The sequence below is a fragment of the Calliphora vicina genome, chromosome 1, assembly GCF_958450345.1.
Source record: "Calliphora vicina chromosome 1, idCalVici1.1, whole genome shotgun sequence".
NCBI classification, from domain to species: Eukaryota; Metazoa; Arthropoda; class Insecta; order Diptera; family Calliphoridae; genus Calliphora; species Calliphora vicina.
Window position 1 is genome coordinate 167408619 of NC_088780.1, and position 27605 is coordinate 167436223.

The 27605-nt window shown below is 28.8% G+C and overlaps 4 protein-coding genes across 4 annotated transcripts in view; 1 reads left to right on the plus strand and 3 right to left on the minus strand.

Moving 5' to 3' along the window:
- The window catches only part of qless (decaprenyl diphosphate synthase subunit 1 qless), a 78813-nt gene extending 58147 nt beyond the window's left edge, over positions 1–20666 (minus strand). The window contains exon 1 of the mRNA XM_065498098.1: positions 19185–20666. Coding sequence (XP_065354170.1) covers positions 19185–19496 — 312 coding nt within the window. The 5' untranslated portion in view covers positions 19497–20666. The remainder of the gene's footprint in view (positions 1–19184) is intronic.
- Positions 20667–21523: 857 nt separating this feature from the next.
- On the minus strand, positions 21524–23729 carry LOC135960487 (uncharacterized). The gene is made up of 6 exons (XM_065511793.1): positions 23524–23729; positions 23017–23147; positions 22709–22882; positions 22418–22628; positions 21938–22059; positions 21524–21843 (listed from the first exon to the last, which is right to left on the minus strand). The coding sequence occupies exons 1-6, from the start codon at positions 23607–23609 to the stop codon at positions 21548–21550; spliced, it is 1020 nt and encodes a 339-aa protein (XP_065367865.1). The 5' UTR covers positions 23610–23729; the 3' UTR covers positions 21524–21547.
- A 1060-nt stretch (positions 23730–24789) lies between these two features.
- Positions 24790–25616, plus strand: mRpL32 (mitochondrial ribosomal protein L32). The gene is made up of 2 exons (XM_065511816.1): positions 24790–24962; positions 25021–25616. Exons 1-2 carry the CDS (start codon positions 24869–24871, stop codon positions 25536–25538), a joined length of 612 nt encoding a protein of 203 aa, XP_065367888.1. The 5' UTR covers positions 24790–24868; the 3' UTR covers positions 25539–25616.
- Positions 25591–26948, minus strand: LOC135960497 (methionyl-tRNA formyltransferase, mitochondrial). The gene is made up of 5 exons (XM_065511804.1): positions 26739–26948; positions 26476–26667; positions 26279–26417; positions 26061–26223; positions 25591–25994 (listed from the first exon to the last, which is right to left on the minus strand). The coding sequence occupies exons 1-5, from the start codon at positions 26900–26902 to the stop codon at positions 25606–25608; spliced, it is 1047 nt and encodes a 348-aa protein (XP_065367876.1). The 5' UTR covers positions 26903–26948; the 3' UTR covers positions 25591–25605.
- Positions 26949–27605: the final 657 nt, after the last annotated feature.

Below are 27605 nucleotides of genomic sequence, written 5' to 3' on the forward strand. Positions count from 1 at the left end.
TATTGTGGAAGCCATAAGCATCTGACATGGCTCTGTAGTTTTTAAATTTTGAATGATCACTTGGGTATGAAAGTTCATAGAGTTCAAAGGAGACTATGTTGAAAAATAAATAAAAATGTTTATCCTGTTTTTTAAACCTGTGTTTCCTCGTATTGTCACAGTTTTTATGTGAAGTGCGAGAAGTTATAAAAAACCTATCACCTACAATTAGTCACTTAGACAGTCATTAGTATTATTATACATACGCGCGTTTTTTCTCCAATGTAAGCAACACTGTTTAAAATTTCAACCAACCATTGAATTCACCATGAGGTGAGAAAGTATTACGAATGCTTTAATTTTTGTTTTTATTTTTTCTCAAAGAAAATGCAATGAAAGTAAAAGTTGAAAGAAATACAAACAGAAACAACTGAATTTTAAAAATGAAAATAAACAACAAAACTTTACAAAAACTTCAACAATAACAACAACAAACAGCATTTGTTTATCGATAGTAAATTTAAGCGCGCGAAAACTAATTTTCATTTACTTCTTTCATGAGAAGTTTTTTGTATTTGCGTGTATCTGTAACCAACGGCCTCTATTGTATCTACTAAAACGTACATGGCAGTATCTGTGTGTGTAAATTTATTACTGTATGACTATTTGCAGCGATCAAGTGATTTGGCTACTCAAACTACTACTTATTGCCAGAGTTAACAACATCAAGCAATAACAGACAACAACAATAACAATATTAGCAGCAAGTAACTGCATTTGACGCGTGCCACAAATTACCGCAATGTTATTGCACTCCACTCCACTCCAAGAGTTTTAATATTTTTTTTTGTAGCTTTTCTGGTCTATGAATTCATATACTTGACTCGTTCGTAAACGTATTCGTCATCTCATTACATACAAAATTGTTGGTGTTATTTTTGTAAGATTCAACTGAACTGCACGTACACATTTTCTTATATGATTTTTGTTTTTTCTGGTATTTTAAATCGGATTACCTTGTTTTTTTGTTGATTTTTAAAATAAATTATTAGACATGAGTTATAAATACATAATTCTTGTATTTAAATAGGAAATAATAGCTGGTTGTTTTAAGTGGTAGATCTAGTCTGGTGATATTTTTGTTAATTACAGACTTAAAGGGGATACAAATTAATTGAATAAGTGATACATGCTATAAATTGCATGTTTGGCTTATTTAAGAACTAATGTAATATTTACACATCCACCAATTAGCTACAGGATTTTACAATTACAAAATCCTATATAGTAAACAATTGTTAAAAGTTTGAATTCTCAATAGACTGAAATATAAATAAGGGATTGCCAACAAAGCGTCATATCTGCTTTATTTCTTTAATTTGAAAAAAAGTGCCGTTGAAGCTCACCGATTGCTCACCAACGCTTATGGTAAATATGTTCCATTTGTTTTCAACTAGGGTTTTTAATTTCGCGACCTTTTTTGATTCCCGGGAATCGGGAAATTTTTTTCTACATTCCCGGTTACCCGGCTATTCCCGAAATATATAATGACACTGTAAATTAGGAATATTATAGCCAAATTTTATATAAAAGCTTAGTGTTATAATTATTAAATATCAGATCTACGAATTTATTAATAAAATTTGAGCTTAATTCACTAAAATCTTAATCCGTAATTAAAAAATGTCAGCCTTTCATTCCATTAATCCCTTCCTTTGTTTAAACTGAATTAATTACATTAATAACAGAATTTATTCAAACTTTAAATGATAAAATTTTTGTTAAATCAAATCATTTCCAAAATTAATTGAAAAAATTGTCTTAAACCTTTTTGTACTAGATTTTAATTAAAGAAAAATTTAGTCATTTAATAAATTTTTGAAGCTATTTTGTTATGGATTTGAAGAAGAAATTTAAAGAGATTCAATAAGAAATAAATTCTATAAATAATGAATTCTCTTTTTAAATTTTCATAAAGATAAATAATAATAATAATAAGTGGTCTATTATGCAAAAAACTTTTCACTGTTTTTTGTTGCAAAAACAGAGTTCTAACTTGTTTTCTATGTATTTTCGTCAGTTTTTAATTCCCGAGATTCCCGACTAAAAATCCCGGGAATCGGGTAGTGAAAAATTGGAAAAATTCCCGAGAAATTTGTACCGGGAATTCCCGGGATAAAAACCGTAGTTTCAAGTTGCAAGATATGGTTTGTGTGGTTCAGAAGCGCTGATTTTGACACGGAAAACAAAGAACACCCCAGAATTAGAGCCATTACTCCACGAAGATTGTTGTCAAACAGAACAATAGCTTGCAAAATCATTGGGAGCTAATCAAGCAGCTATTTCAAAACGTTTGCGAACAGCAGGATTCATCCAAAAGCGGTGAAATTGAGTAGCATGCGAATTGAAGCCGAGAGAATTTGAAAGACGATTTTGCATGTCCGAATCATTACTTGCGATGAAAAATGAATCCATTCGGCCATCCAGCCGAATCTAAAACAAAGCGCTAAGGGTCCTATATATTATGAGCTGGTGAAATCTAGCCAGACCATCACAGGGAACCTGCAACATGACAACGCTCGGCCACATGTTGCAATACCTGTTAGAAAGTATTTAGAATGAAGTGGATGGAAAGTGTTGCCTTACCACGTCCGACTACTATTTGTTTCGATCGATGCAGAACGCTCCCTCTGGGATACGCTTCACTTTGAAGCCGACATTGGCTTGATTCGTTCTTAGCCTCAAAAGATGAGCAGTTCTTTTGGCTCTGAATCCATATGTTGCCAGAAAAACTGCCATAAATATTTTGAAATGCAATTGCTACATGAGAAACCCAGTATATTTTTTTCGTTTGCTTTAATATCACAATTAGGTTATTCATTCGACTAATGATCGTTCGATTAATCGAATAATTTCTTACGAATAATTATTCGAACAATTTAAAAAAGGCCATATTCGAATAACGAATAATTCGATCAATTTTATGTAGAATAATCGAATAAAACGAATAAATGTTCATATTATATTTAAATTTATTAAATTGCTTAAAATTTTTCATAATTTCAAATTTAAATAAGTAATAATGACTCACAAAAATTGTATTGTTTCTGAAATTCGACAAATAACTAAAGACAAAGGGACTTTCGATCACTGTATATGAGTGTTCCGATAGCTCCTTCTATAAATATATAAATATTACAGCAAGAAGTTACAATTCTAAAAACAAATCTTTCAATATTTTTAACTTAGGACTTGAAACAATGAAATATAATATGAAAATAAAATATTTGTATTTAGCTGACGAAAATTAGAAGAATCGCAATTAATAATCAAAATATTAACTTAGATAAAAGTGGAGTTGAATGTGATGGAGAATGTGATTTTGAAACGGTCGTCGAAAGTGATATTGAGGATGACATTTATAATGATTACATTGAAATAGATAAAGGCCATGATCTTAAAATATATATAACTGGCGTTATTAACCGCGTACATAAGTGTTGCAAAATATTTGATAAATCGAATGATAAAACACAAATATTGCAAACTAACGATTTGTTGCAAGAAAAGCATGGAGTTCGTCTTATACATGATTTTGAATATCGTTGAACATCTTTGTTTAACATGGTAATGAACTTTTTGCGTATCATGCACTGCCTGACTTCAAATAAGCCACGTTCACTGACAATGATATCAAACTTTGGACAGACTTTATTGTGTAATTCCCCAAGACCACTTTATTAAGCAAAGATTCGGCAACGTTGATAGAGCTTGATGTATAAAACAATTTGTTATATAAAATTAGTGAATAATTAATATACTAAAGAATTAGTTACTCAATTTAAAACCCGAATTAATTAACGACATACAAAAGTTGTTAATACGTTTATATTGTATTTGAATTCAGGATCATGTCCAACTAGCTCAAATTTTTTAAAGCATAGCTCCAAAACGGAAACTGAAAGGTTTGATAGTCAATTGTTTTGTAGATTGTTCGGGAGTTAATCTGATCAGAATATTTCTGTTTAAAATTTAATGATGGACTTTGTTTTCGAATGTTTTTTAACATTATCAATACTTGAATTGTTAACTTTAACGTAATTTTTTGTTTTTTAAACAATAAAATATTAAAAAACCGACATCAAAACTTCATTCTTTACTTTTTTAAAAAAAAATTAAATTATTCGAATAATTCGATTAATTTTAAACGTGTGATCGAATTATTCGAACAAGTTAAATCTCTTATTCGTTTTATTCGAACAAGAGAAAAATCGAATAATTCGAATATCCTAATCAATATGTAATTATGTCAAATGATATATTTTTTCAACAACGTATTTGAAATTTGTGTTGACAAATAAGTCAATTTCAGCAAAAATATAGTTGAACCCGACTTTTTAAAGAATATCGGAAAAATCTGGAAAAAAAAGTATTGTATACACTCTAATAAATTTTCATGTAAATTTCCTACTTTAATAGTAGGAAACTTTTCTCCTTCTATAATTAGGGTAAAAATACATGTTGTGTGTAAATTCAAATATTATTCGTGAGAAGGGTATATATAAGTTTGTCATTCCGTTTGTAATTTCTACATTTTTCATTTCCGACCCTATAAAGTATATATATTCTGGATCCTTATAGATAGAGGAGTCGATTAAGCCATGTCCGTCTGTCTGTCTGTTGAAATCAATTTTCTGAAGACCCCAGATATCTTCGGGATCCAAATCTTCAATAATTCTGTCAGACATGCAGCAAAATCGGTTCATAAATAACGGAGATATGAGCAAAAAACCGGGAAAACCTAGATTTTTGGCCTATTTTTGATCTATATCTGGATAACTAAGTCATTAATATAGACCATAAGGATATCTAATGATAGATATTTCAAAGTTCATTGCAACGATGTATATAAGATCATTGTAAGTTGGACCTACAAATGGGTCGGGAAAAATATTTTTAACCCGAATTTTTTTTTCATCCAAAAAATTTTTTTTGTCATAAATTCTTTTTTGAAAAAAAAATTTATTTTGTTTAAATAAAAATATTTATAAAAAAATATTTTTATGTATAATTTGGTGAAGGGTATATAAGATTCGGCACAGCCGAATATAGCTCTCTTACTTGTTTTATTGTCGATTGGAAAAGCCAGTTGATTACACAAATGATATAAAGAATTGGAGAATGTCTCACCGACACAGCTATTTCGTTTGTTTTGTTCAGAAAATTTTGTCAAAATGATAAGTGGAAACCTTTTGCTGTTTTTTTTATTTTTTCTTAATTTTCATAATATATGAACCCTAATTAAAGTAAAGGCTGAAAGAGTTAAAATATAATAGTTTACCGTATAATGCTATAATTTTGGAGATATTTGACTATTTTGTCCATAAATAAACTATTTTCATATTAAACCGTTGTTAAAGAAAAAACTCAACCAGTAACTTTAAATACTGTATTATAAAGATATATTGATAACTTCTTATTGATTATGTGCTAGTTATGTGCAATATGGCGTATGAGTAATATTTTTTTTAAATTGCTGTCGGATTTCGTTGTTAAACTCTTTATTACAGATTATACTTAAATGTTTGGTTTAATTTTAAGCATAAAACTAAAATTTAATGTTTACCTTAAGTTCTTTATAAATAAAAAACGTTATTGTGAATTTTTATTTTTAATTTCAATGAAATTTCACTTTCATGCAAAAACATGTTGGCAAGATCTTACAGGTATGCGAATTAGCACTTCCATATTTAAATCTGTTGTTATTCATTAAGAAGTCAAACAACACTTGGAATGTAAGCAAAACACTTTCACCACTTTTATTATTATTATTTTTAACTTTAACAAAAATTTTGACCAAAATTAAAAAAAAAAAAAAACGTCCAAGGCACAAATAATAATTATGGCATCTTTTAGTAGTCATGGTAGTTTTTTAAATTAAAATAAGCAAGCAATACAAAGGAATGTATAAAGGTTATATAATTTTATTGTTCTATTAGTAAATGAAATTAGAAAATTATGCAGATATTTATGTATAAAATTAAATAGACAAACAAACAAACTACTTATTTCACAAGTACTACATAGATATTTGGCTAAATACCTCATTTCACAAATACCAATATTTCACAAATGTTTACCCTGACTTGTTAACACAGAAACATCTTTTGTTGAAGAGTCTCTACATTTAAACATATGCATACATGTATCTAACTAAGGTGTAGAGTAGACATGGTTCCAAATTAATAAATTGAATAATATTATTGGCAGTTTGTTGTAGTTACAACATCTACTTATTATCAACAACAGAAATTATGTATGTACCTGCCTGCATTTTTATATAAAATACACGAGCCCATATTACACCTGTTTTATGTTTGTTATTATTATTATTTTGCTTATTTTAACTTGAATAATAACTTGAAATTGAAGTTAAGAGATCGTTAAATAAGCCCAACTAAAAGAGGTCTACTATATTTAAGAGAGAGAGTATGTGTGTGTAAACTTACACACACTCAAACACTTACATTTATTCAGGTGGAAAATTATTTACCAAGTGTGCAGGCAGGGGTTCCTCAATATTTAACTGGATTTTATTTTGGGTTTCGCTTTTATTTCGGCTATTTTTGTTGTTGTTGTTTTTTTTGTTTGGACTTGCTGACCTAATTTCAAAAATCACTTAAAGAAATGTCTATAAACTGGTTTTCGTTATTGACCAAATATATACATATTTCTTGCAGGGTAAATATTGGTTTTATATTTGGTTCTTCAAAAAAAAAAATTATAATATAAAAAAATCACATGCCAACATAATAAAAATAAAGATATGAAAAAATGCGTGCAATGAAATTAACATAAAACTGTTTAAATATGCGCTCTTTTCTGGTATTTGTTTTAATTTATTCATGCAGCAGCTTTACGTTGAAATACACGTACTCGCTCATTTCATTTCTGTTCAGTTCAATTCAATCCACATCAATACCTGTCGATCAATCTTTAAAGTTGTTAAAACTGCCTGACTGACTGCCTGCCTACCTACCCGCCATCCAGCCTATTGACTGTTTGAATGGCTGTTTGCCATTGATGAAATGCATTGATAAATGTTTTATTTGATTTGAGTTTGAGTTTAAGTTTATGTTTTTTGGCCAAAGATTGTGTGCGTGTGAAACTACACATCAATTGTATCTTGGTTTGTTGTTATTTAAAATATTGCATAAGTCTAGGTATTTGGCAGTAAAGATCTTCCTACTTATTTATTTGTTGCTTTTGTTTTCCCATTGATCAGTATCGATTTCATAAAATAAAATCCATAAAATTTGTAGATTTTTAACGGTTTTAGGCCATATTCAAATGAAAATGAAAGCGTTTTAATTGTGACCATTAAGCTGGCTTTATTTGTTTACAATTTGATTACAATTTAAGCTAAATTGATTTCATTTTAAATTTACATTAATTTTGTGATATATTCGATGTTGTAAGTATGTTAATTATAACCGATTGTGTCTTACTAATAGTGTATGGTGATAAATTTCCATATGTAAGTATGTAAATATATGATTACGTTTGTAATTTCTACAATATTCGATTTGCGAACCTATAATATAATATATTCTGAATCCTGGAGTCGATTTATGATGTCTGACATCATGTAGAAATATGTTTTACGTAAGCTCAAGATGTAGGAGAGAGGGAAAGGGAGAATTTCAAGGACTGCGGGTCGAATAATAGTTAATCTCTAAACATTTGAGTCAAATCGGATAAGGTAAGCCATGCCCCAGATCAGTTTTGGTTTGTAATTACCAGGGAAACCGGAAATATGCTCTAAAAAAAGCGTTTTAAGCGCTTTAAATATGCAGTAAAAACATTAAAATATGCTCTTAAAATTTAAAAAATATGCTCTTAAAAAACTAACTTTTACATAATTTGTAACCAACAAAATATACTTTTATTTAAAAAAATCAATACAATTCATTTCCAAAAAGGTAAAGCAACATAAAATAAACAAAAATAACATGAACTAAAACAAGTATAACAAAAAATAAATACTACATAAAAACAATTGGAACTTAAGCTTTTAAAAACCCCTCGAGAGGTATTTTTTGATAATATTTTATATAAATATAAAGTCACTTCCTCAATTAAGGTTATTATTGCAATAAATTACAAAATATTGACTTAGATTTTCAAATAAAAATCGTTGTCTATTGGATCTGAAAACATTTTTATACATAGAAAATATTCTTTCGGCATCAACTGATGTTATAGGAGCAAATTTAAAAGACAATATTTTGTTAACACTTAGAACGGTTAAATTTGAATTAGAACTTAAATTTGATATTTAGATGGCGCTATTATTAAAATATTGCTTATTTTATATTAAAAAAAAAGCCATATATTTTTCAATTTTGACTTTTAAACAAAGGAAGTAAAAACCTGTAGAACAGCGAAAAATAAGTAAGACAAAATTTGTTTTTGATAAAGCCAAAATATGCTATTAAACAGTAAAATATGCTCGAATAACGCAAAAATATGACATAAATATGCTCTTAAAACAAATATATGCAAAAATATGCATTTAAGGGTAAAATATGCAAAAATATGCACTAACAAATCGATGCCAAAATTCTTAAATAGTTCTGAAACGTGTAAATATCTTATCCATGTGCTCATTAGACTCACCAGAAAAAACATGCATTTGCATATTTTGGTTTCCCTGGTAATTACACTGGGAAACATTTTTTTTAAGATTTTCAAAAATCCCAAAAATTTGATTTTTGACTCTATTGACGGTACCAAGGTCAGATCTATGAGTTTATAAACACAGAAATATTTGTATAAATCGTTGGGGAAATGGTTGAGTTACGGTAGTTTAAATTCAGGATGCTCGCCAACTAAAGCAAAGTACTATCAACTTTGTTTCAAAAAAAATTTGTAGCTTTAAGAATATTTCACTACATTTACTAATAAAAAAGTACTAAACGAAGTGATTGAGAACAAATAAGAAAGTATGGTCGGTTAAGCTCGACCATATAATACCCTACACTAAGTAAAAGAGCAAAAACATTTTTCATTTAAAATTTCAATAATTTATATTTTTGAGTGATATTCGGAAGTGGGACTTTTATGGGAGCTATGATCAATTATGGACCGATCACCATGAAATTAGGTCGAGTGATTTATATCTATATATGTGTATACCAACATTTTTAAGAGATTTATGCACGTTAAAGTGATTTTCGAAAACGGGTCTATATGGGGCTATGACTAATTATGGACTGATCATAACAAAATTTGGTGACATGAATTTCGTATATATAAAACTTATTTGGAGTGAAATTTGTGGAGATACTTATATAAATTAAACATTTATGACCGATAAAGTCCAATTTCTCGAGGAAATTTGTATGGGGGCTAGGTGAAATAATTGACCGATTTCAGACAGTTTCAATAGGCTTGATCGAAATATCTTCAAAATTGCGACCTGTACTCTGCGCACAAGGTTTACATGGACAGCCAGCCAGACGGACGGACATCGTTTAATCGACTCAGAAAGTGATTCTATGGTTTATATCAATTTTCATTATCAGCCAGCCATATGAATAAAAACAAGTAAGAGAGCTATATTCGGATGTGCCGAATCTTATATACCCTTCACCAAATTATACTTAAAAATATTTTTTTTTTAAATATTTTTATTTAAACAAAATCAAAATTTTTTTTAACGTTTTAAAATTTTTTAAAAATTTTTTTTTTTTTCCCAAATTGTTTTTTAATTTTTTTTAAAAAAAGTTTTTTCAAAATTGTTTTTTTTTAAATTTCTTTAATTAATTTTTTTGGAAAAATAATTTATGACAAAAAAAAATTGTTGATGAAAAAAAAATTCGGGTTAAAAAATATTTTTTTCCGATTTTGACCCATTGTATGTCCAACTTACTATGGTCTTATATACGTCGTTGCAAAGGTCTTTGAAATATCTATCATTATATATCCATATTGTCTATATTAATGACTTAGTATCCAGATATAGGTCAAAAATAGGTCAAAAATCGAGGTTGTCCTAGTTTTTTCCTTATATCTCAGCCATTTGTGGACCGATTTTCTCGATTTTAAATAGCGACCGAGCCGGAAGAATTTCGGAGATATTGATGTATGAATCGTGTATGTAAGTTATTTGGGGGCTTCGGAAAGTTGATTTCAACACACAGACAGACATGGCTATATCGATTCCGCTATCTATAACGATCCAGAATATATATACTTTATGGGGTCGCAAATGAAAAATGTGGAAATTACAAACGGAATGACAAACTTATATATACCCTTGCCACTCATGGTGAAGAGTATAAAAAATAAAACTATACAAAAAAAATTTCTTCTACAATTTTTAATTTACAAGGTAAATTTTATGGAACATTTTTCGACAAAGTTTAATAACTTTTGCAAGTATAAACCGATTTTAACAACTAATATCTCGTTTTTGTCTATAAAATACTGTGCAAAAAAAATAGGGTTTCATAGACAAAAATTAAAATAACTATTGTTGAATTTGAAAAATTAGGGAAAAAAAATAAAAATGAATGCCAAACTATTTATAAAAACACACAATTTCAAGGAATAAAGATCTTATACATACATTTTACGAAAGCTTAATTCTTTACCTAACTATAATTGTTTAAAATTTTGAAATCGATCGAAAAATGTGTGAGTTAGAGGTACTAAAGTACTACGACCTACCCTAAAACAGTTTTTTTCAAAATATATCAAAATTTTTAGGGTGTTTTAAAATCTTTGAAAACGGTTTTATTATGTCCTCACCTAGGCCTGGAGGCTGTACCATTAGGTGGCTTTTCAAGTTCTGACAAAAAGTGTCATTTTGTAGCAGAGTGTAATATACGATATATTCAAAATAAAATTTGTAATTAAATATTTTGTTTGTAATAAAACTGATTAAAAATATGATAAGTAAATAGTACATCTTTTGAATTTATTATTTAGTAATAGTGGAATTTTTTTTATTTAAATCTAAAATGTATTTTTTTTATATATTTATACAAAGCGGTATTTTTGTGTGATATTCAGATGACACATAATTCCAAATGATTTTAATATTTATAAACATTTTAATACTGAGAATATATTTGATGATTTTTGTTTTGTAAAATTATAAATATAACATGAAATCAAAACTTGTAACCTAAATGAAAACAATTAAAAATAACACTTTCGATTTTTAACAAATGGAACAAATATTAGTTAGACAAAATTAATGGAAAACATACTTACATACATACATAAATGTATGTATTTGTTTAGTTATTAGTTATTGATTTCTATGAATGAAAATTAGTTAATTTGGAAAAATTTGTTAACAAATAAAAATAATTTCGAAATAATTAAATTAATTCCATTCAATTGGCATCAAGGTGTTAATCGGAACCAATTTGGAAATTGAAAAAACTTATATGTCTGTATAGGTATATAAAATAGGCGTGGACAACAAGTGGTCATTTAAAAAACAACAATATCTACTATGTATTTATGTATTTGTATTACAAAAACTAACTAACAGAAAACAATTTAGAGATTTAGTTAAAGATTGCTAGTAGTATAAAGATAAAAAGCAACAAATACAGTTACAGTTAGAGATTAATTTCAATGTTAAATGTTAAAAACACGCACGCCGTAAAGTGTTGAAATCAGCCGAAACTGAAACCGAGTGTAAATATGTACCATCTATATCGATAAATTATTACAACACACAACATTTCAGTTTGTTGGGAATTTATAATACGAGAGAAAAAACCATTATAATATGAATGTACAATATGCATAGATAGATGGGAATTTAAATAAATGATAAATATTGATATCCAGGGTAACCATTCGAATAATCAAACACGATCTTACGAATAATTATTCGTATAATTTAAAAATTGCCATTTTCGAATAACGGATAATTGCAATAATTCTAAAAACATTGTATTTCTTGTAAATTTACTTTATAATAAATAAATAACAAATGAAAATAAATAAATAAATAAATTGTTTTATTTATAATTATTTTCACAATTTTTTTATAACTTTAAATTTAAATAAATATTCACTCTTATCGTGGTTGGCGTTGCTCACCAAATCTTATGGTGAATGTTGTTAATCGGTTTCAACGTGCGATAGATGGTTTTTTAGGTTTAAAAGCCCAGGACAGCCAAAAAAAATATGAAGATCAAGAATTTTGGACATTACTCCGTGAAGATTGTTGTCAAACTCAACAAAATCTTGCAAATTCATTGGCTGATACTCAAACAGCAATTTCAAAATGTTTGCGGACAGCAAGATTCCACCAAAAGCAGGGAAATTGGGTACCATACGAATACCCAAAGCGTAAGAGATCGTATGAAAAATATTCATGGCACTAAGGTAATGCTCTGTATTTGGTGGGAACAAGAGGGTCCTATATATTATGAGTAGGGTTTTTAATTTCGCGACCTTTTTTGATTCCCGGGAATCGGGAAATTTTTTTCTACATTCCCGGGTACCCGGCCTTTCCCGAAATATATAATGATACTGTAAATTGGAAATATTATAGCCAAATTTCATATAAAAGCTTAGTGTTGTAATTATTATATATCAGAGCTTCGAATTAATTAATAAAATTTGAGCTTAATTCACTAAAATCTTAATCCGTAATTAAAAAATGTCAGCCTTTCATTCCATAAATCCTTTCCTAATATTTAATTTTTTATATTCATTCCAAAGCCTTTTTTTAAACTGAATTAATTTTAAATTTAATTAATAACAGAATTTATTCAAACTTTGAATGATTAAATTTTTGTTAAATCAAATCATTTACAAAATTAATTGAAAAGCCTTTTTGTACTAGATTTGAATTGAAGAAAAATTTAATCATTTAATAAATTTTTGAAGCTATTTTGTTATGGATTTGAAGAAGAAATTTAAAGAAATTAGAATGATTCCATAAGAAATAAATTCTATAAATAATGAATTCACTTTTTAATAATAATAATAATAAGCCTCGGAATTCATATCCAACAATAGCCAATACCTTGAATAAATTCATATTGTACAAATGTTTCAAAATAAAAGATAAATATTTGAAAGAAAAATCGGCAATTTTAAGTCATACACCTTTCTTCGGATCGACCCCACTGTGCCGGATTTGGACGGAATTATCAGGGGTTTTGGGACCAGCATATGTTAGGAGACTACAGGAATGTTATGAGGGAAACAAATGGAACTTTTAAAAATAGTTCCACTTGTTTGTTTTTAATTTTTGTAAGCGAATAGTTTGTTTAGAAATTCGTCAACTTTATAAAACAGACATTTTAATTATTCGAACAATTCGATCGAATTATTCGAAAAAGTTAAAATCTTTTATTCGAATTATTCGTTTTATTTGAACGTAAAGAAAACTGAAATAATTCGGATACCCTAGCAGATAGATACTTATTAACACACACTAACAAACCATAAACGATTTAATAAAAAAGTGAAATTTAAACATGATGAAATGATTTTATCGCTGAGAATCTAAAAATCTGTAAATTGTTGCTGTTTGACATAATTTCGAAATATGGTTATTTAGAAATTTCAACACAAGATTCTAAAATAAAATATTTTTGGAAATCTGTGTAGTATATTATTCAATATGGCAAAGTATTGCTTGGCAACACTTTCATGATTTGCATTTCGTAGTACGAATCGAAAAATTGTTATTATGATCAATTAAATATGAATGAAATAGAAATTCAAAGTATTACGAGTAAGAAACAAAACACAATACGATATTCGAAATTCGTATAAAAGCAACGTTAAACATTGTTGGCGTCTTTGTTTCTCTATGATGTGACCGTTGTTTATTATTATTATTATTATTGTTGTAGTTTTTTTTTATTTTTTGTTTTGTTTCTGGTTTGTTACCGTTAACAGCAACTTGTATGGCTGAGAAAGTGTTTAACCAAAAAAAAAAAAAAAAACAATTTCGAAGTTTTTTTCTTTCTTGACTTATTAAAAAGTTTTGATTATTTTTTTGTATTTTTTGGTATTTTGAATTGGTGATCTTTTGTGTGTGTTTAGCACAGGGGGAGTTAGAGGGGAGGAAGGGAGGAGGTAATGGCAATACTATGTTTTTGATACTACCATGGCATATTACTGGTCATAGTTGTTATTAGTGCTGTTGCTGTTACTGTTACTGCTGGCACTACTACTGTTGGTCTGGTCTTGAACGTGAGCTTTCTATTTGCGTTTATTTATTGTTTACTGATGATAGATGAATTCGTTTAATTTCATTAAATTTTTTATTTTATTTTTTTATTAAAATTCAAACTTTAAGCTTGAAAAAAAAAATCAAAATATTTCTGCCTGTAAACATATAAATACATTTAACATTATGAATAAAAAATAAGCAACAACTACTGCATAATAAAATATAATTTTTTCTGAATGGATTTAGATGGATAGCTGGACATCGGGACAGACATTTGTAGAAAACAGCAAAATATTAAATAGAAATATATGTATGTTCGTTGTTAAGTGGTGTCAACTACATTTAGCTACTTGGGTTTGTTTTTATAAATTTAAAAATAATTTTGTTTTTTTTGCATATGGGAAAGTTTAATAACACACAAACATACTTGTAAAATTGTAATAATTTTATCAATTATTCATAACCTTAGAAATTCAAAATGTGTCCAATAAATATTTCAAAATAAAATAGGCAAACAAAACATTATAAATGCATTTCAAGCATGTCATCGACTAGCAAAAGGGCTTTCAATTAAATTGAGGCCAAGACAAGTAACCATTAAAATTGTTTAAAAATAAAATTAAAATATTATAATTTTATAGCAGTTGGCAAGTACGAGTACGTATTTACGTAGAAAATATCAAAACAGTTTAAGGTAGTGTTAATTAAACTTTATAATAAGTTCATGCTGTTGAAGAGTATAACACTGTTGAAGTGTCATAAAATTATATACATATTTTAATGACATTTAAACTTTTCTGTATGGCTGACACATCGACTGACTGATTTTAATTAAACAAACAAATAGACAACAAAGTTTATTTAACTTACAAATGCCATGGCCAATTCTTAATTGTTTTACAAGTTTAAGTTATTTTTTTATTTGAAAATTTCTATTTTTTATGAAGAATTTGTTCATAAAATCTAAAATGTTTAAATTAAGAAATTGAAATTAATTAGTTAATAACAGTAAAATTTATTAAGCTCATAGGTTGTTTATAGATAATCAGATATCAGCAAAATCATGACAATAAAATATTAAAAACTACGTATCTATATCGAATAAAACATTTACAATATATCGAGCAAAAATCATGTAAACATTTATTTTTCCAACTCTACATAAAGTTTTAATTCATAGTTCGGAAGGTATCATAGAAACGAGACTTAAAAATGTGGGATTTTTAATAACTTATATGTCTTGGAAATTGGGAACTATACGAATTGAAGCCGAGAGAGAATTACGATTTTGAATGTCCGAAATAATGCTTGAACGCTATAAAAGAAAATCATTTGTTGCACGGAATCGTTACTTGCGATGAAAAATGGATCCATTACGAAACGTCCAGAATATACGGGCAGCCATGAAACCGTAAAATTCCATCATGACAACCCTGGGCCACATATTGCAATACCTGTTAAAAACTATTTGGAAACAAGTGGTTGGAAAGTTTTGTATATAGTCCAGACTTTGCTATTTTTAAGATCGATGCAGAACGCTCTCTCTGGGATACGATTCACTTCAAAACAAAGTATTCTGATTTGCTTTGATTCGTTCTTGGCCTCAACAGATGAGCAGTTCTTGTTGCCAGAAAGATGGGAAAAGGTTATGGTGAATATGTTCCATCGGTTTCAACGTGTAAGAGATGGTTTGTGTGGTTCAGAAGTGGTCATTTTGACACGGAAGATAAACATCGCCTAGGTCAGTCAAAAAATGTTTGAAGACCTTGAATTGGAGGCATTACTCCATGAAGATTGTTGTCAAACTCCACAACTGTTTGCAAAATCATTGGGAGCTACTCAAGCAGCAATTTCAAAACGAGTACCAGGATTCATCCAAAGCAGGAAAATTGGGTACCATACGAATTGAAGCCAGCCAGCCGAATCGACACCAAAGTTAAATATCCATGGTGCTAAGGTAATTCTCTGTATTTGGTAGTAGCAAAAGAATCCTAACTATTGTGAGCTGCTGAAATCTAACCAGACTATCTCACGGAACCTGTACCGAACGCAACAGATTCATTTAAAACGAGCAATGGCCGAAAAGAAAATGCCAGACATGAAATCGAAATATTCTATCATGACAACGCTCGGTCACATGTTGCAAACCTGTTAAAAAGTATTTAGAATGAAATGGTTTTGACAACGTTATATGTCGCAAAATAAAAGTAAAAATAATTTTAACATAGCGTTTGCTTGATTTGTTTTGATAAAGACAGCATTGCAAAATATTTTAATATTTTGGAACTCATCCTTTTATTTATTTTACTTATTTTACCAAAAATTATAGCAAAACTACTTTGTAAACAAATTCTACTTGTTTTAATAAAACAACATCATTAGAACTCTTTAAATAATTTGATACATACATTTCTTCAAGTGTATTGCACGAATGTTTACAAATTAAGAGAACAAAACAAAGAATAAACAAATTAAATGGCACACAAACCGTATGCAAGAAGAAAGTTTAAAGCAAAGAGAAGAAAACACATCAACAAAACAATTTACTGAGGAACGTTTTCTTTTACCTTTTTTTTCGCTTAATAAGTAAAAAATAAATAAATTACATAATGCAGAAATATTTATAGCAAAAAAAAAGGCAAAACTGAAAACGAAATGAAGAGAAAAGCCGCCAAAACTAAGTAAAGTATGTGAAGCTTTACAAACAAAAAATAGGTACCTATAACTGAAAAAATATTAAAATTATTTTAAATGTAAAAAGAAATGAAAAGAAAAAATAACTACGGCTCCTAATTGGCAAAGTAATAAATAATAAGGTGAGTTTTTTTAATATTTCAAAAAAAAAATCATATTAAATAAATAAAAAATTAACTATTCTTTCAACAACAAAAAAAAAACAGACAAATAACATGTAACTAAATAAAGATAAATAAAGTTAAAGAAAAATATTGTTGCTTTTGATGTGTGTGTTTGGGGGAATGAGTGTCTTATAAATTTCACTTTCATTTACAAACTTCAACTGAAGCAACTACTTACTACAACTTAAATCCAAGTTGCTTGAGGTAGTAGTAAATTTATACGAAAGGTAAGCAACAACACACTTCAGTTACAACAAATGTAACATGTGGTTGTTATTATTGTTTTGTTTTTTTTTCTATTTATTTGTATTTATTTATTGCCAGTTGTATAAAAACAACAAAAACTAAAAACTTTAACTGTTAAAACACCGTTACAGCAGTGACGGTGTTGGCCATGCCACAACTATTTTAGACTTTGACCAATTTTAAAGCTGAACGTTTTAGTTTTAGTCTCAACTTGACACTTTTTCTTCGTTGTGGAACTTATTGCGTTTTGTCTTTATGCCACACGGAAAAATATAAACATTAATGTTTAAATGTTTTATAGTTTATGGTTTTTTTTTTTGGGCGTTACATTGAGAAATACTAAAATATGTAAATTTATTTCTGGTTAAATTTTGTAACTAAGATTTTAAACTAGAAGTTTAACAGCGTTGGTGTGAAATATTGTCCAAGTTAATTAATTAATTTTTTTATTTAAAATATTCAGTGATTAACTTAAGTTATTTGATTAATTCAAAACGGGTTAATTTAGCTTTATCTATTTAGGCAGACATTACGTTTTTCTAAATAAAAATTTCGTGGCAATGTCTTTAGCTGTACGCCTGGACAGTTGCACGTTTTGCAAATTGTATAAGTGCCAATAATTTGACTATTAGATGTCAAAAAATTTTCCCCAAAAGGAAATTTTTGGCATATGTTGGCTTAAAAGCAAAAATGTATAGTTGCTGTTGTTTTGAAAAGTTGAATTTAGTCGATTAACTTTATATGGTTATGTTATTTTTATTAAAATATAGAAACAATTATAATAAAAATGTTTAAAAAAAAACTATTATTGCAATACTAATTGCAATCAATATGAGGTAATATGCCCCAGATTAAACTGATTACATAGATAGACATATGAAATGAAGCTATCGAATCAAATTAGAAAGTTATTGAAAGTATTGCAGGCTGAAGAAATATGCGTAGAATCATTTAAACATAATAAATATTTTAATTTAAGTTCTCTAGCGAATCTGAAAATTTAAATATATCCTATATATTGGGCTGTCAGTCAACTCTTCAAACATTATTAATATTATTTGCCAAAAAAAAAGCATAAAAATTCCATTAAAAGAGATTTGAACAAAAAAAAAATGTTCAAATAGAAACAACTAACCAATTTAAATTTCACACAAATTTCAAAATTGGATTTATTTGTTGATTTTATAAATGAGAATTCGCCAACAGAGATCATCATAATAATAATAAAAGTATAAACAGACAGACAGACACCTGCTACACAAAAAATCAGACAACACATTTGAAGATTTCTTTTGTTGTCGCACATAATCGGGTTATGCTTTGAAATTTAAATAAATTAAAATATTGTTTTGGAATGGAATGATTTAAAACTGAATAAAAGAAGTTTATTTAAATAATATTTGTGTAAAAAGTTTAGGTTACACACAGCATATTGCAGCTTTTTCTATCAATTCTTTTTTATATGTTAAGAATATAGATAGAGATAACTAATTAGTTAATCAAAACTATCTTTTTGATACTTTTAATGGAAATTTTATAGATTTTTACTATAAAATAAAACAAGAAACTTACAAGTCATTTTTGATTTTAAAAACAAATCTAGCTTTAATAAAAGAAATGTTCAACCTTTAATTTCACGAATTAAAAAGTTGAAGAGAAAACTTTAAAAATTTAACAAATTATGATTTAGTTAAAAACAAATCAAAAGTTTTATTATTTTTAACATTTAAAAATGTATCATAAAACATATTAAATAATTTCTTTGAAACGAAACCAGACTTTCATATTTATTTATTTATTTCATAGTTTTTTTTATTATTATTTTAAGCTCTTTTGTTGGTTTTAGTTAAGTTTTTCTTTCAATTTGTCTGACTTACCATTAAATTGAAAACACTTGTTGCTGCTGTCGTAGTATTTTTGTTAAATCCATGAAAATAACGTTTAGGCTGTTGAAAATGTAACGGTGCATTAGACAGGGAAGCGGAAGTGGTGCAGCTCAACAACCTTGAAGTCGTCGTAGCAGTGGAGCATTTAGTATTTGCCATAGATCCACCTAAATTTTTTCGATGATTGTTTTCTTGTTGTTGCTGCTGCAACATAAGTTGACATACAAAACGATGATTGTGATAACGACGCGATCCGACTGCCACGAACAGTCCTTGGCGACCGGAAGTACTTAAACATGCCATTTTTTAGATTTTTATTTTAAATTGGTTTACGTATACAAAAAAAAAACTATTAGAACGTTACACGGTTTTAAGCTTTTTTACAACTTATTTAAATTTTTAACTCTTTTCTATTTTTTTAATTTTAAAATTATTTTTTTTTTATTTTAAAACTGTTACGACTTCATTTGTAGGATGTTAATTTTTATGGATTTACTTTTAAATATTTTAAATTTTAAAAAAGCTAAAATAATTTAAGTTTTATTACACTTGCACTTTTTTTAAATGAAATTTTCGTTTTATTTCTTTAATTTGGTACTTGTTATAACTTTTTTTATATCGAAAAAAGTATTTGACCATAACGTCTGAAAATGAACGTTTGTCTATTTTTTTAAAATATTTTTTTTATTGTATTGTTACACGACTAAGGACGGCTTAAAGACAACAAAATCGAGCGTTGCGTTTGGCTCCAACAGCTTCAGCAAAGTGTTTTTTTGTTTTAAGCTGCAAGTGCCTAAGAGCTTCAGTTTAATAAAATAGTTGGTTGCTTGTCTGGCTGACTGACTGGCTAGCTTGCTATTTGGTAGGTTGGTTGGTAGATACGACGTCTGTTATGTTGACTGTTAAGCTTGACTTTAGAGCTACACTCATGCGGGTTATACACTAGCTAAACTTGTTTCGTAGCAGAGGCGCCTGCGCCTATGTTTCGTTTTTGGCAATTTTTCGTTCCCAAAAAGAGTAGCTTAATTTGTGGTGAGTTTACATGCACACATGCTCTCTCCGGCTTTTACATCTGAGTTGGATTTCTTTGGATTTTTATGAATTTGAACTTGACGTGTTGAATATGCATACGTTTCAACTGAATGCCAAAGAAAACTTTATTTGATTATCAAAACTTCTTAGTAGTTAAGCACCTTTGATCATTTAGAGGGGGTTAAGCAACAGTTTCGTTTCACCTTGGTCCAAAGTTAATCAATCACCTCAATCGTAATCACTCCGCTTGTTGTTAAACATGTTCTGCTCCACACTTTGTATTTTTCAATTATTTCACCATTTCTTTATTTATTTCATTTATGTCTTGTTAATTTCTTTTATTTATCTATATTTTCAATAAATTTTATTTGTTATCAAAGATGTTGCTTAATAATAGGAACTTTTAAGAATTTCTTTTGGTTTTTGACATTTTTGACGTAATTTTTTTTTCATCAAACATATGATTGCCATTTCCCCCACTTACGAACATGTGTTTGACGAATATGCGTAACAAAACAAAAACAAATGAAATGCTGCCAGATCTGCTAATTCAGTAAGGAAAGCTTTCATTAAATTAGTAACGGTAAATATTTCATAATTAATTTTTAAATTTCTAAAACAAAATTATTTAAAGAAAGTCAATAAATAGGTGCCAAATTACTTTGATATTTTACATTGTAGAAATATTATTAAATATTTTGTAATTTCATTAAAATGTTCTTTTGTATTTTAAATATTATGGAAAGTTTTTAATTACGCTTCTTTTGTTTTTATATACATATATCTTTTACTTGCATGAATTGACGTTTTTTGGGTTCTATGCAAGTAACCTTGTTTGGCAGACAAGATATTTAACGATTTGTTAATAGTTTACAAAAATCAGAAATTTAAGAAATTAACTATGAGTTGTTTACATGTATTTAAAGTAAAAACTCATAAATTAATTACTAGTGAGCATTAGCGAATTTTTTTACATATATATAAAATAAAATTTGTTTATAATTTTGGCAAGCTGATGAAATTATTTTCAAAAAAAATTAAATACTGACGGCCAATAAGAGAGAAGTGGTATCCAAATTCCAGTATGTATATTTGGAGACTTTGCATTTAGATTTTCCACCACTTTAATGAAGCCCTATCTATGCTTTTTCTATGGTCTTAACATAGGAACAGAAATTGTTTAATTATAAACTATCAAAGTGCAGAAGTGTGGTTACGCTTGGTGATACGAACCCACTGCGCTGAAGACAAGTCCTGTGTTGTTGTTTTAGTAAGTATGTATTAACAAAGCATTTTTTTAATTTTTATTTAAAAAGAAAAGTTTATTTTTTATTTAGAAAGGAAATAAGTGCTTTTGCGATGCAGTCAAGACTATCTGCCTTCTTCTTTTCTATTGCAATTAGCTCTCTTTCATTTGCCTCACATTTCTTAAGATGCTCCGATATGGCGGTGGACAACTTCTCAAAATTTTCCAATTTTCTTTTCTTCTTCGTATGTTCTGTTGATGAGGCAGGCGTACCTATTTCACCAGGTGCTGATGAAACTGGTTGTAGTGGCGAGGAGGGTTCAGTCAATGGTGTACACGGTGACGGCAATGATGATGATGATGTGGAAGAATCTGTACAAATTAAAAACAGAATATACAATTTAGTTTGATTTTATTATAACTATTATTATTAATAAATATTTAATAGAACAAAAAAGACTCATACCATCAATGCTTTCAAACTTCAACTCGGTAAACAAGTTTGTTTTCAAGCCTCCAATAATTTGGTGAACTCTTCCGTACTGCGACCATGTAGAAGGCAATCCTCCAGTTACCGCTTTTTCTTTTCTGGAAAAATTTAATTTTAAAATAATTTTTTATATATTATTGTTTTTTTGTAAGGAACAATACGCGATTTTGTTACACTTGTAACTTTATTCAAACAAATCTTTATGTACACTACTATGACCTACATGAAAAACCACATATCCTGTGGATATACATGAAAATTTGTTGTATTGACACTGTGTCAGATGGACGGACGAATAATGTAACGACAACAAAATTTTCACAATCTGTGTACTAAACCCTTATAAATAACTCGTAACGGTTAGCTATTCATGGTGATTTTTATTGGCAGCAAATTTTCTCAAAGCGTAAAAACAGTAATACCCAGACTTTTATTGTAATGTTCATAAATACATACCTGTACCGCTGTGTAAAGTTTTGCAACTTTACATGAACATCTCGTGAGCTAAATGAGAATCCCAGCTTCGATAGCTCGTCTGCCATCTCTGCATAGATGTGGCCTTTTTTCCTTTGTTCACGAAGCTCTCCCAATCGACTTGGCCATAAGTCAAGCAGAACTTCTTCACTGGCCTTACTCCACGCCAGTCTCTTCCTCTTCAATTTGTTCGCTATTTGTAAAAATTATAAAATAATATTAATTATTAAATTTTTTAAAAATAGCAATTAGTTCCCTTTGCATTTGCCTCACATTTATTACGATGCTCCGATATGTCGGTGGACAACTTCTCAAAATTTTCCAATTTTCTTTTCTTCGCAGGTTCTGCCGATGAGGCTGTAGTACCTGCTTCATCAGATGCTGGTGAAACTGGTGGTAAAGACGAGGAGAGTTCATTCAACGGAAATGATGATGATGTGGAAGAATCTGTATAAATAAAAAAAATATTACTATTTTGTTTGATTTTATTATAACTATTATTATTAATAAATATTTAATGGTTATTTTTGGCCTTTAAACAAAATTCATTAAATTACAATAATACGTTTAAGTTTTCATACCATTAATGCTTTCAGACTTTAACTCGGAAAACAAGTTTGCTTTAAAGCCTCCAATAATTTGGTGAACCCTTCCATACTGCGACCATGTAGAAGGCGATCCTGCAGATGCACCCATTGCCGCTTTTTCTTTTCTGGAAAAAAAATAATTTTTTATCTTTTATCGGCTGACTTTGTTACACTTGTATAATTTAACAAATCTGTATGTATACAACTATGACCTACATGATAAAACACATATCCTGTGGATATACAATACTCAATACGATTGAAAAATGTCAGCTCATTTTAAAAATACAATTTGTTGAATGGACAATGTTTCAGATGGACAGACGGATAATTTAGCTACAACAAAAGGCCTCCAATTTTCACAATCTGTGTACAAAGCCCTTATAAATAACTCGTTACGGTTAGTTATTCATGGTAGTTTTTATCGGGAGCAAATTTACTCAAAGCGAAAAAACAATAACACTCCGACGATATTTTATTTTTATGTTCATAAGTACAAACCTGTACCGTTGTGTAAAGTTTTGCAACTTTACATGTACATCTCGTGAGCTATACGAGAATCCCAACTTCGATAACTCATCTGCCATCTCTGCATAGATGTGGCCTTTTTTCCTTTGTCCACGAATCTCCTCCAACCGACCTGGCCACAAGTCAAGCAGAACATCTTCACTGGCCTTACTCCACGCCAGTCTCTTCCTTTTCAATTTGTTCGCTATTTGTAAATCATGTAATAGATTTTATTTAAATATTTACTAATTATTATATTAGTTTATAAATTTAAAGAAACTTACCAACAACTTCGCCGGACATTGTTTTTACTTTTTGGTTTGTTTATTTATTTTTTTTTTGACATTTGGCATTGCACAGAGTTTTTTCTTCTCACTGAACATACTTCTCAGTAAATATACTTGCGACAAGGGTTGCATTTCGAATTTTACTCACTTAATGACGCAATTTAGTATTAATTGAGCAATTTATTAATTGAGTTTATAAATTGAGCTCAATTAAGGCTTTAAGTAAATGTTCTTAATTGCGTAATTAAGGTGCATTACTGAAAATAGTATTATTTATTTTTTTATTTATTTATTCAATTGTAATATATGTAGCCATTTGGCCAATAACAAATTATATTACAAGTATTCTTATTATCTATGAGAACTTCCATACATCCTGACGACTCCTACAAATATATGTTCAATTAAAAAAAAAATGAGATAAGATTTTAATAACCCCAATTATCAGTATAAAGTCAAATATCATTCAAATTAAAAAAAAACAATAAGTTTACGCTTAAAAGTAACAACTGCCATTGTTACTTATATTAAGGTGTACGATGACCAAACGATAATGGTTGCTTAAGGCTTTTAGTAATAATATTTGTCGAAAACTTATGTATCATAATACAATTTCATAGTCTAATGAAAAATTGTATTCGATTTTCAAATACAAATGATTTTTTGACTTACGGTCGGTATTTATAAATTTGCTAAAACAATTCAAAAAGTTTTTATTTCCATATGTGTTGCGTATGTATTTATAAATACAAATAAGACAAACAATTAATGTGAACAAAATATAAAAATAAATAAAATTTGCAGAAAAACATCAACAATCAATACAAAAATATTTTAAATACTGCCGTGTAAACATGAAATATATTTTTCAAAATGATATCTTGGCAACTCCTTATTTGTTTCAAAAAAGCTTTTTCAAAACAACTCTGTCTTAGATAAAAATTACAGCTTATGGCCACCTCAACAGCTGTTTCATTATTTCCAATTTCTGTTTTCGTAATAACAGCGTGAAAATAATTTTTTTTCAATTTATTTACCGAAATTAAATAAAAATGTCACGCAATTTAGTATTTTACTTTACAAACTTCATTAACCGCTTAGAGTCTCTATTGCCCACCATATTTCAACAAAATGCAGGATTTCCTGGTAAGTTTATGGCGCAATAATCACTGCGGAGAAATTTTACAAAACCATTTTGTTTTAGCTTTGGCCTTAGCCGGTATGCCAAGTACCTCTGCCGGTCGTTATGGCCAAAATGAGCAATCCTCACAGCGTTCCCTGAAGGATATTATCGGAGATGGCATTTTGTGGGCTGTACCCAAACACAGACGTACTGTAGAGAAACGTTTGAGCCGTAAATTTGGTTATCCTGAATACAACTGGAAACTATTGCGTACTAAGACCCATTTGCGCACTTGCAATCAATGTGGCCATGACCATGAAGCTGGTATTTTGTGTCCTCATTGCTATAACAAAGTGCGTGAAGAAACCAAACTAATGCAAGATCAGATACAACAACAATTAGGTTTAGATCCTGTGGAACAAGATGTTGTAGTCTTGTATGAAGGAGAACGTTCTGAACAGCCTTCGGAAATGTTAAATGGCAAACGTATTGTGGAGATGCCCAAGCCCAGGCCTTTGTGGTTTACCAAAAATCTTTTGCAAAAGACTACACAACAACCTTCAAATTCCAAAGAAGTCAAGCCAAATGATTTAGCTTAAACTAAACTCTTACAATTTGTTATTTACTAATTAGAAATGAAACAAAATAATAATGAATTAAAAATCGTTAACAAGAAACAGCCAATTTATTACAATGAAATTTCATTTCTTCTTTAGGCAACTTTTTTAAAAAGCCATTATTGAAATCTATGGCCTTCATGGCTTTTTTACCCTCTATACGTAGTAAAAAAACTTCCACAAATGTGTCCTTAGCACATTTTACTTGCAGGCATTTACGTTCTTTGCAATATTCCAATGCACCATGGGGAGATTCCATCGAAAATGGTGATTTAAGAGTAGAAGGTGGTAATTTCGCATCTAATATTTCTACAGATTTGGTTTGAAATTTGGCGATTAAAGCTTTAAATGTAAATAACGCCCTATGGCGGTTGTATATATCCTGCGCTAACATGCTCTTCCAATCTATTTCAGTTACGGCTGGTGTAATTTTGGGTGCTAAAAATCACAATTTTTAATTAAACACAATTTGATGTTGGTATTTATTTGTTTAATGAAATTTACCATATGAAGCCTCTTCTTCGTTTTGTTTTAAAGGGTTTTTAAAGGTTTGGGGATAACCTTTGACTACTTCCAATAACAAGTTTGCTCCTTCCCCAGCCAATTCTTTATGTAATTCCGGCATATATACATCGGGTTGAATAGTTACAGGTTTTTGGGCAAAAATCTAAAATTACAAAATATTGAAAATATATCCAAATGTTTTTTACTTAAATACCTACATCACCAACATCAAAACGTTTAGGTTCTATACGCATTATACTAACACCAGTTTCCTTATCACCATTCATTATGGCATAAATAATAGGGGCAGCTCCGCGCCATCTGGGCAATAAACTGGCATGCACATTAATCATACCTCTGCGAAAGAAAACCACATTAAAGCAATAGTTATATAAATTAATTATTTAGAACTCACAAAGGAAATGCTTTAATTATTTGAGTAGGTATTAAGTGGCCAAATGAGACAACAACACCTAAATCATATGCACGACAATCTTCCGCAACTATAGGCCATTTATATAAACGTAACTTTTGTTGTTCGGCATACTGCCGCACACAATTTGCGGGACTTTTAAATGAGGTAACAACTCCTAAATTTTTAACATCACTGTAAAATAACAAATTAATTATTATGTAGTCACTATAACTCAAGATTACTGTCTGTTCCAAACAACTAACCTATTATGCTTGTGTAACACTTTAAGACTGGGCAATGAGAAATTGTCAGTTCCAAAAAATAAAACTTTTAATTCATTATTATCTATCTGTGTAGTAAATGATCTGAAATACGTCAGTTTTCTTTTATATTTATAAAAATTTATTGAAATACCCGAAAAAATCATAGCGGTCTACTAAATCTAAACAGCTGTCTTTGTTTTCTTTTGTTTCTCTTCCTTCTTTGTGTTCTCCTAAAATTACCGCTAGATGTAGCTGTTGAAAACAAATTTGCCAGGGTTGTAGTTGACCACATGTAATTGTTGCCAGATTAAAATATCAAAAAAACCGAATCCGTTAACTTTATATTTTTATGAAAGGCTTGAATTTATAGTGGGATCTATAAATACAAAACTATTAAAATTATATACATATTTTAATAGTTTGAATAATAATAGCTGTATTCAGATATCATTTTAGATGGTCTCTTGTTGCCAGAGTCACTTGTTATTGGAATAGTCTGAAATTAGAGTTGCGTGTCTTCACGCACAATAACAATGTTTAGATTTTTAAACATGATAAAAATCCCAAACTATTAATTATTATTTAAAAAAATTATATGTTCTAAAATTAGCTAATTTTTAAATTAAAACTATTGGAATATTTTACTAGCCAAATCGTCATTTATTCGGTGTTGGTTTGGTTCCACTATCACTAAGTGGACTGTATTTTATTTACTTTTGTTACAATCTTAATATACTTATACTATTGTTATTTGAAATGTATGAACTATTTAAAATCTTGTTTTATATATTAAGGTTTTTTGTATTACTATGTAATATATTCTTAAATTTGTAACTGAATCTAATAAATAAAATATTAAATATTACT

Bases quoted from the DNA above. Each gene is read 5' to 3' on its own strand.
- mRpL32 (XM_065511816.1), top strand. From the start codon at position 24,869: ATGTCACGCAATTTAGTATTTTACTTTACAAACTTCATTAACCGCTTA. The intron at 24,963-25,020 runs GTAAGTTTATGG...ATTTTGTTTTAG, and splicing joins ACAAAATGCAGGATTTCCTG to CTTTGGCCTTAGCCGGTATG.
- LOC135960497 (XM_065511804.1), bottom strand. From the start codon at position 26,902: ATGATTTTTTCGGGTATTTCAATAAATTTTTATAAATATAAAAGAAAA. The intron at 26,224-26,278 runs GTAGGTATTTAA...TTGTAATTTTAG, and splicing joins AACGTTTTGATGTTGGTGAT to ATTTTTGCCCAAAAACCTGT. The intron at 25,995-26,060 runs GTAAATTTCATT...TGTGATTTTTAG, and splicing joins CGAAGAAGAGGCTTCATATG to CACCCAAAATTACACCAGCC.
- LOC135960487 (XM_065511793.1), bottom strand. From the start codon at position 23,609: ATGGCAGATGAGTTATCGAAGTTGGGATTCTCGTATAGCTCACGAGAT. The intron at 22,883-23,016 runs GTATGAAAACTT...TTATTTATACAG, and splicing joins AAAGTCTGAAAGCATTAATG to ATTCTTCCACATCATCATCA. The intron at 21,844-21,937 runs GTATGAGTCTTT...TAATTTGTACAG, and splicing joins GAAGTTTGAAAGCATTGATG to ATTCTTCCACATCATCATCA.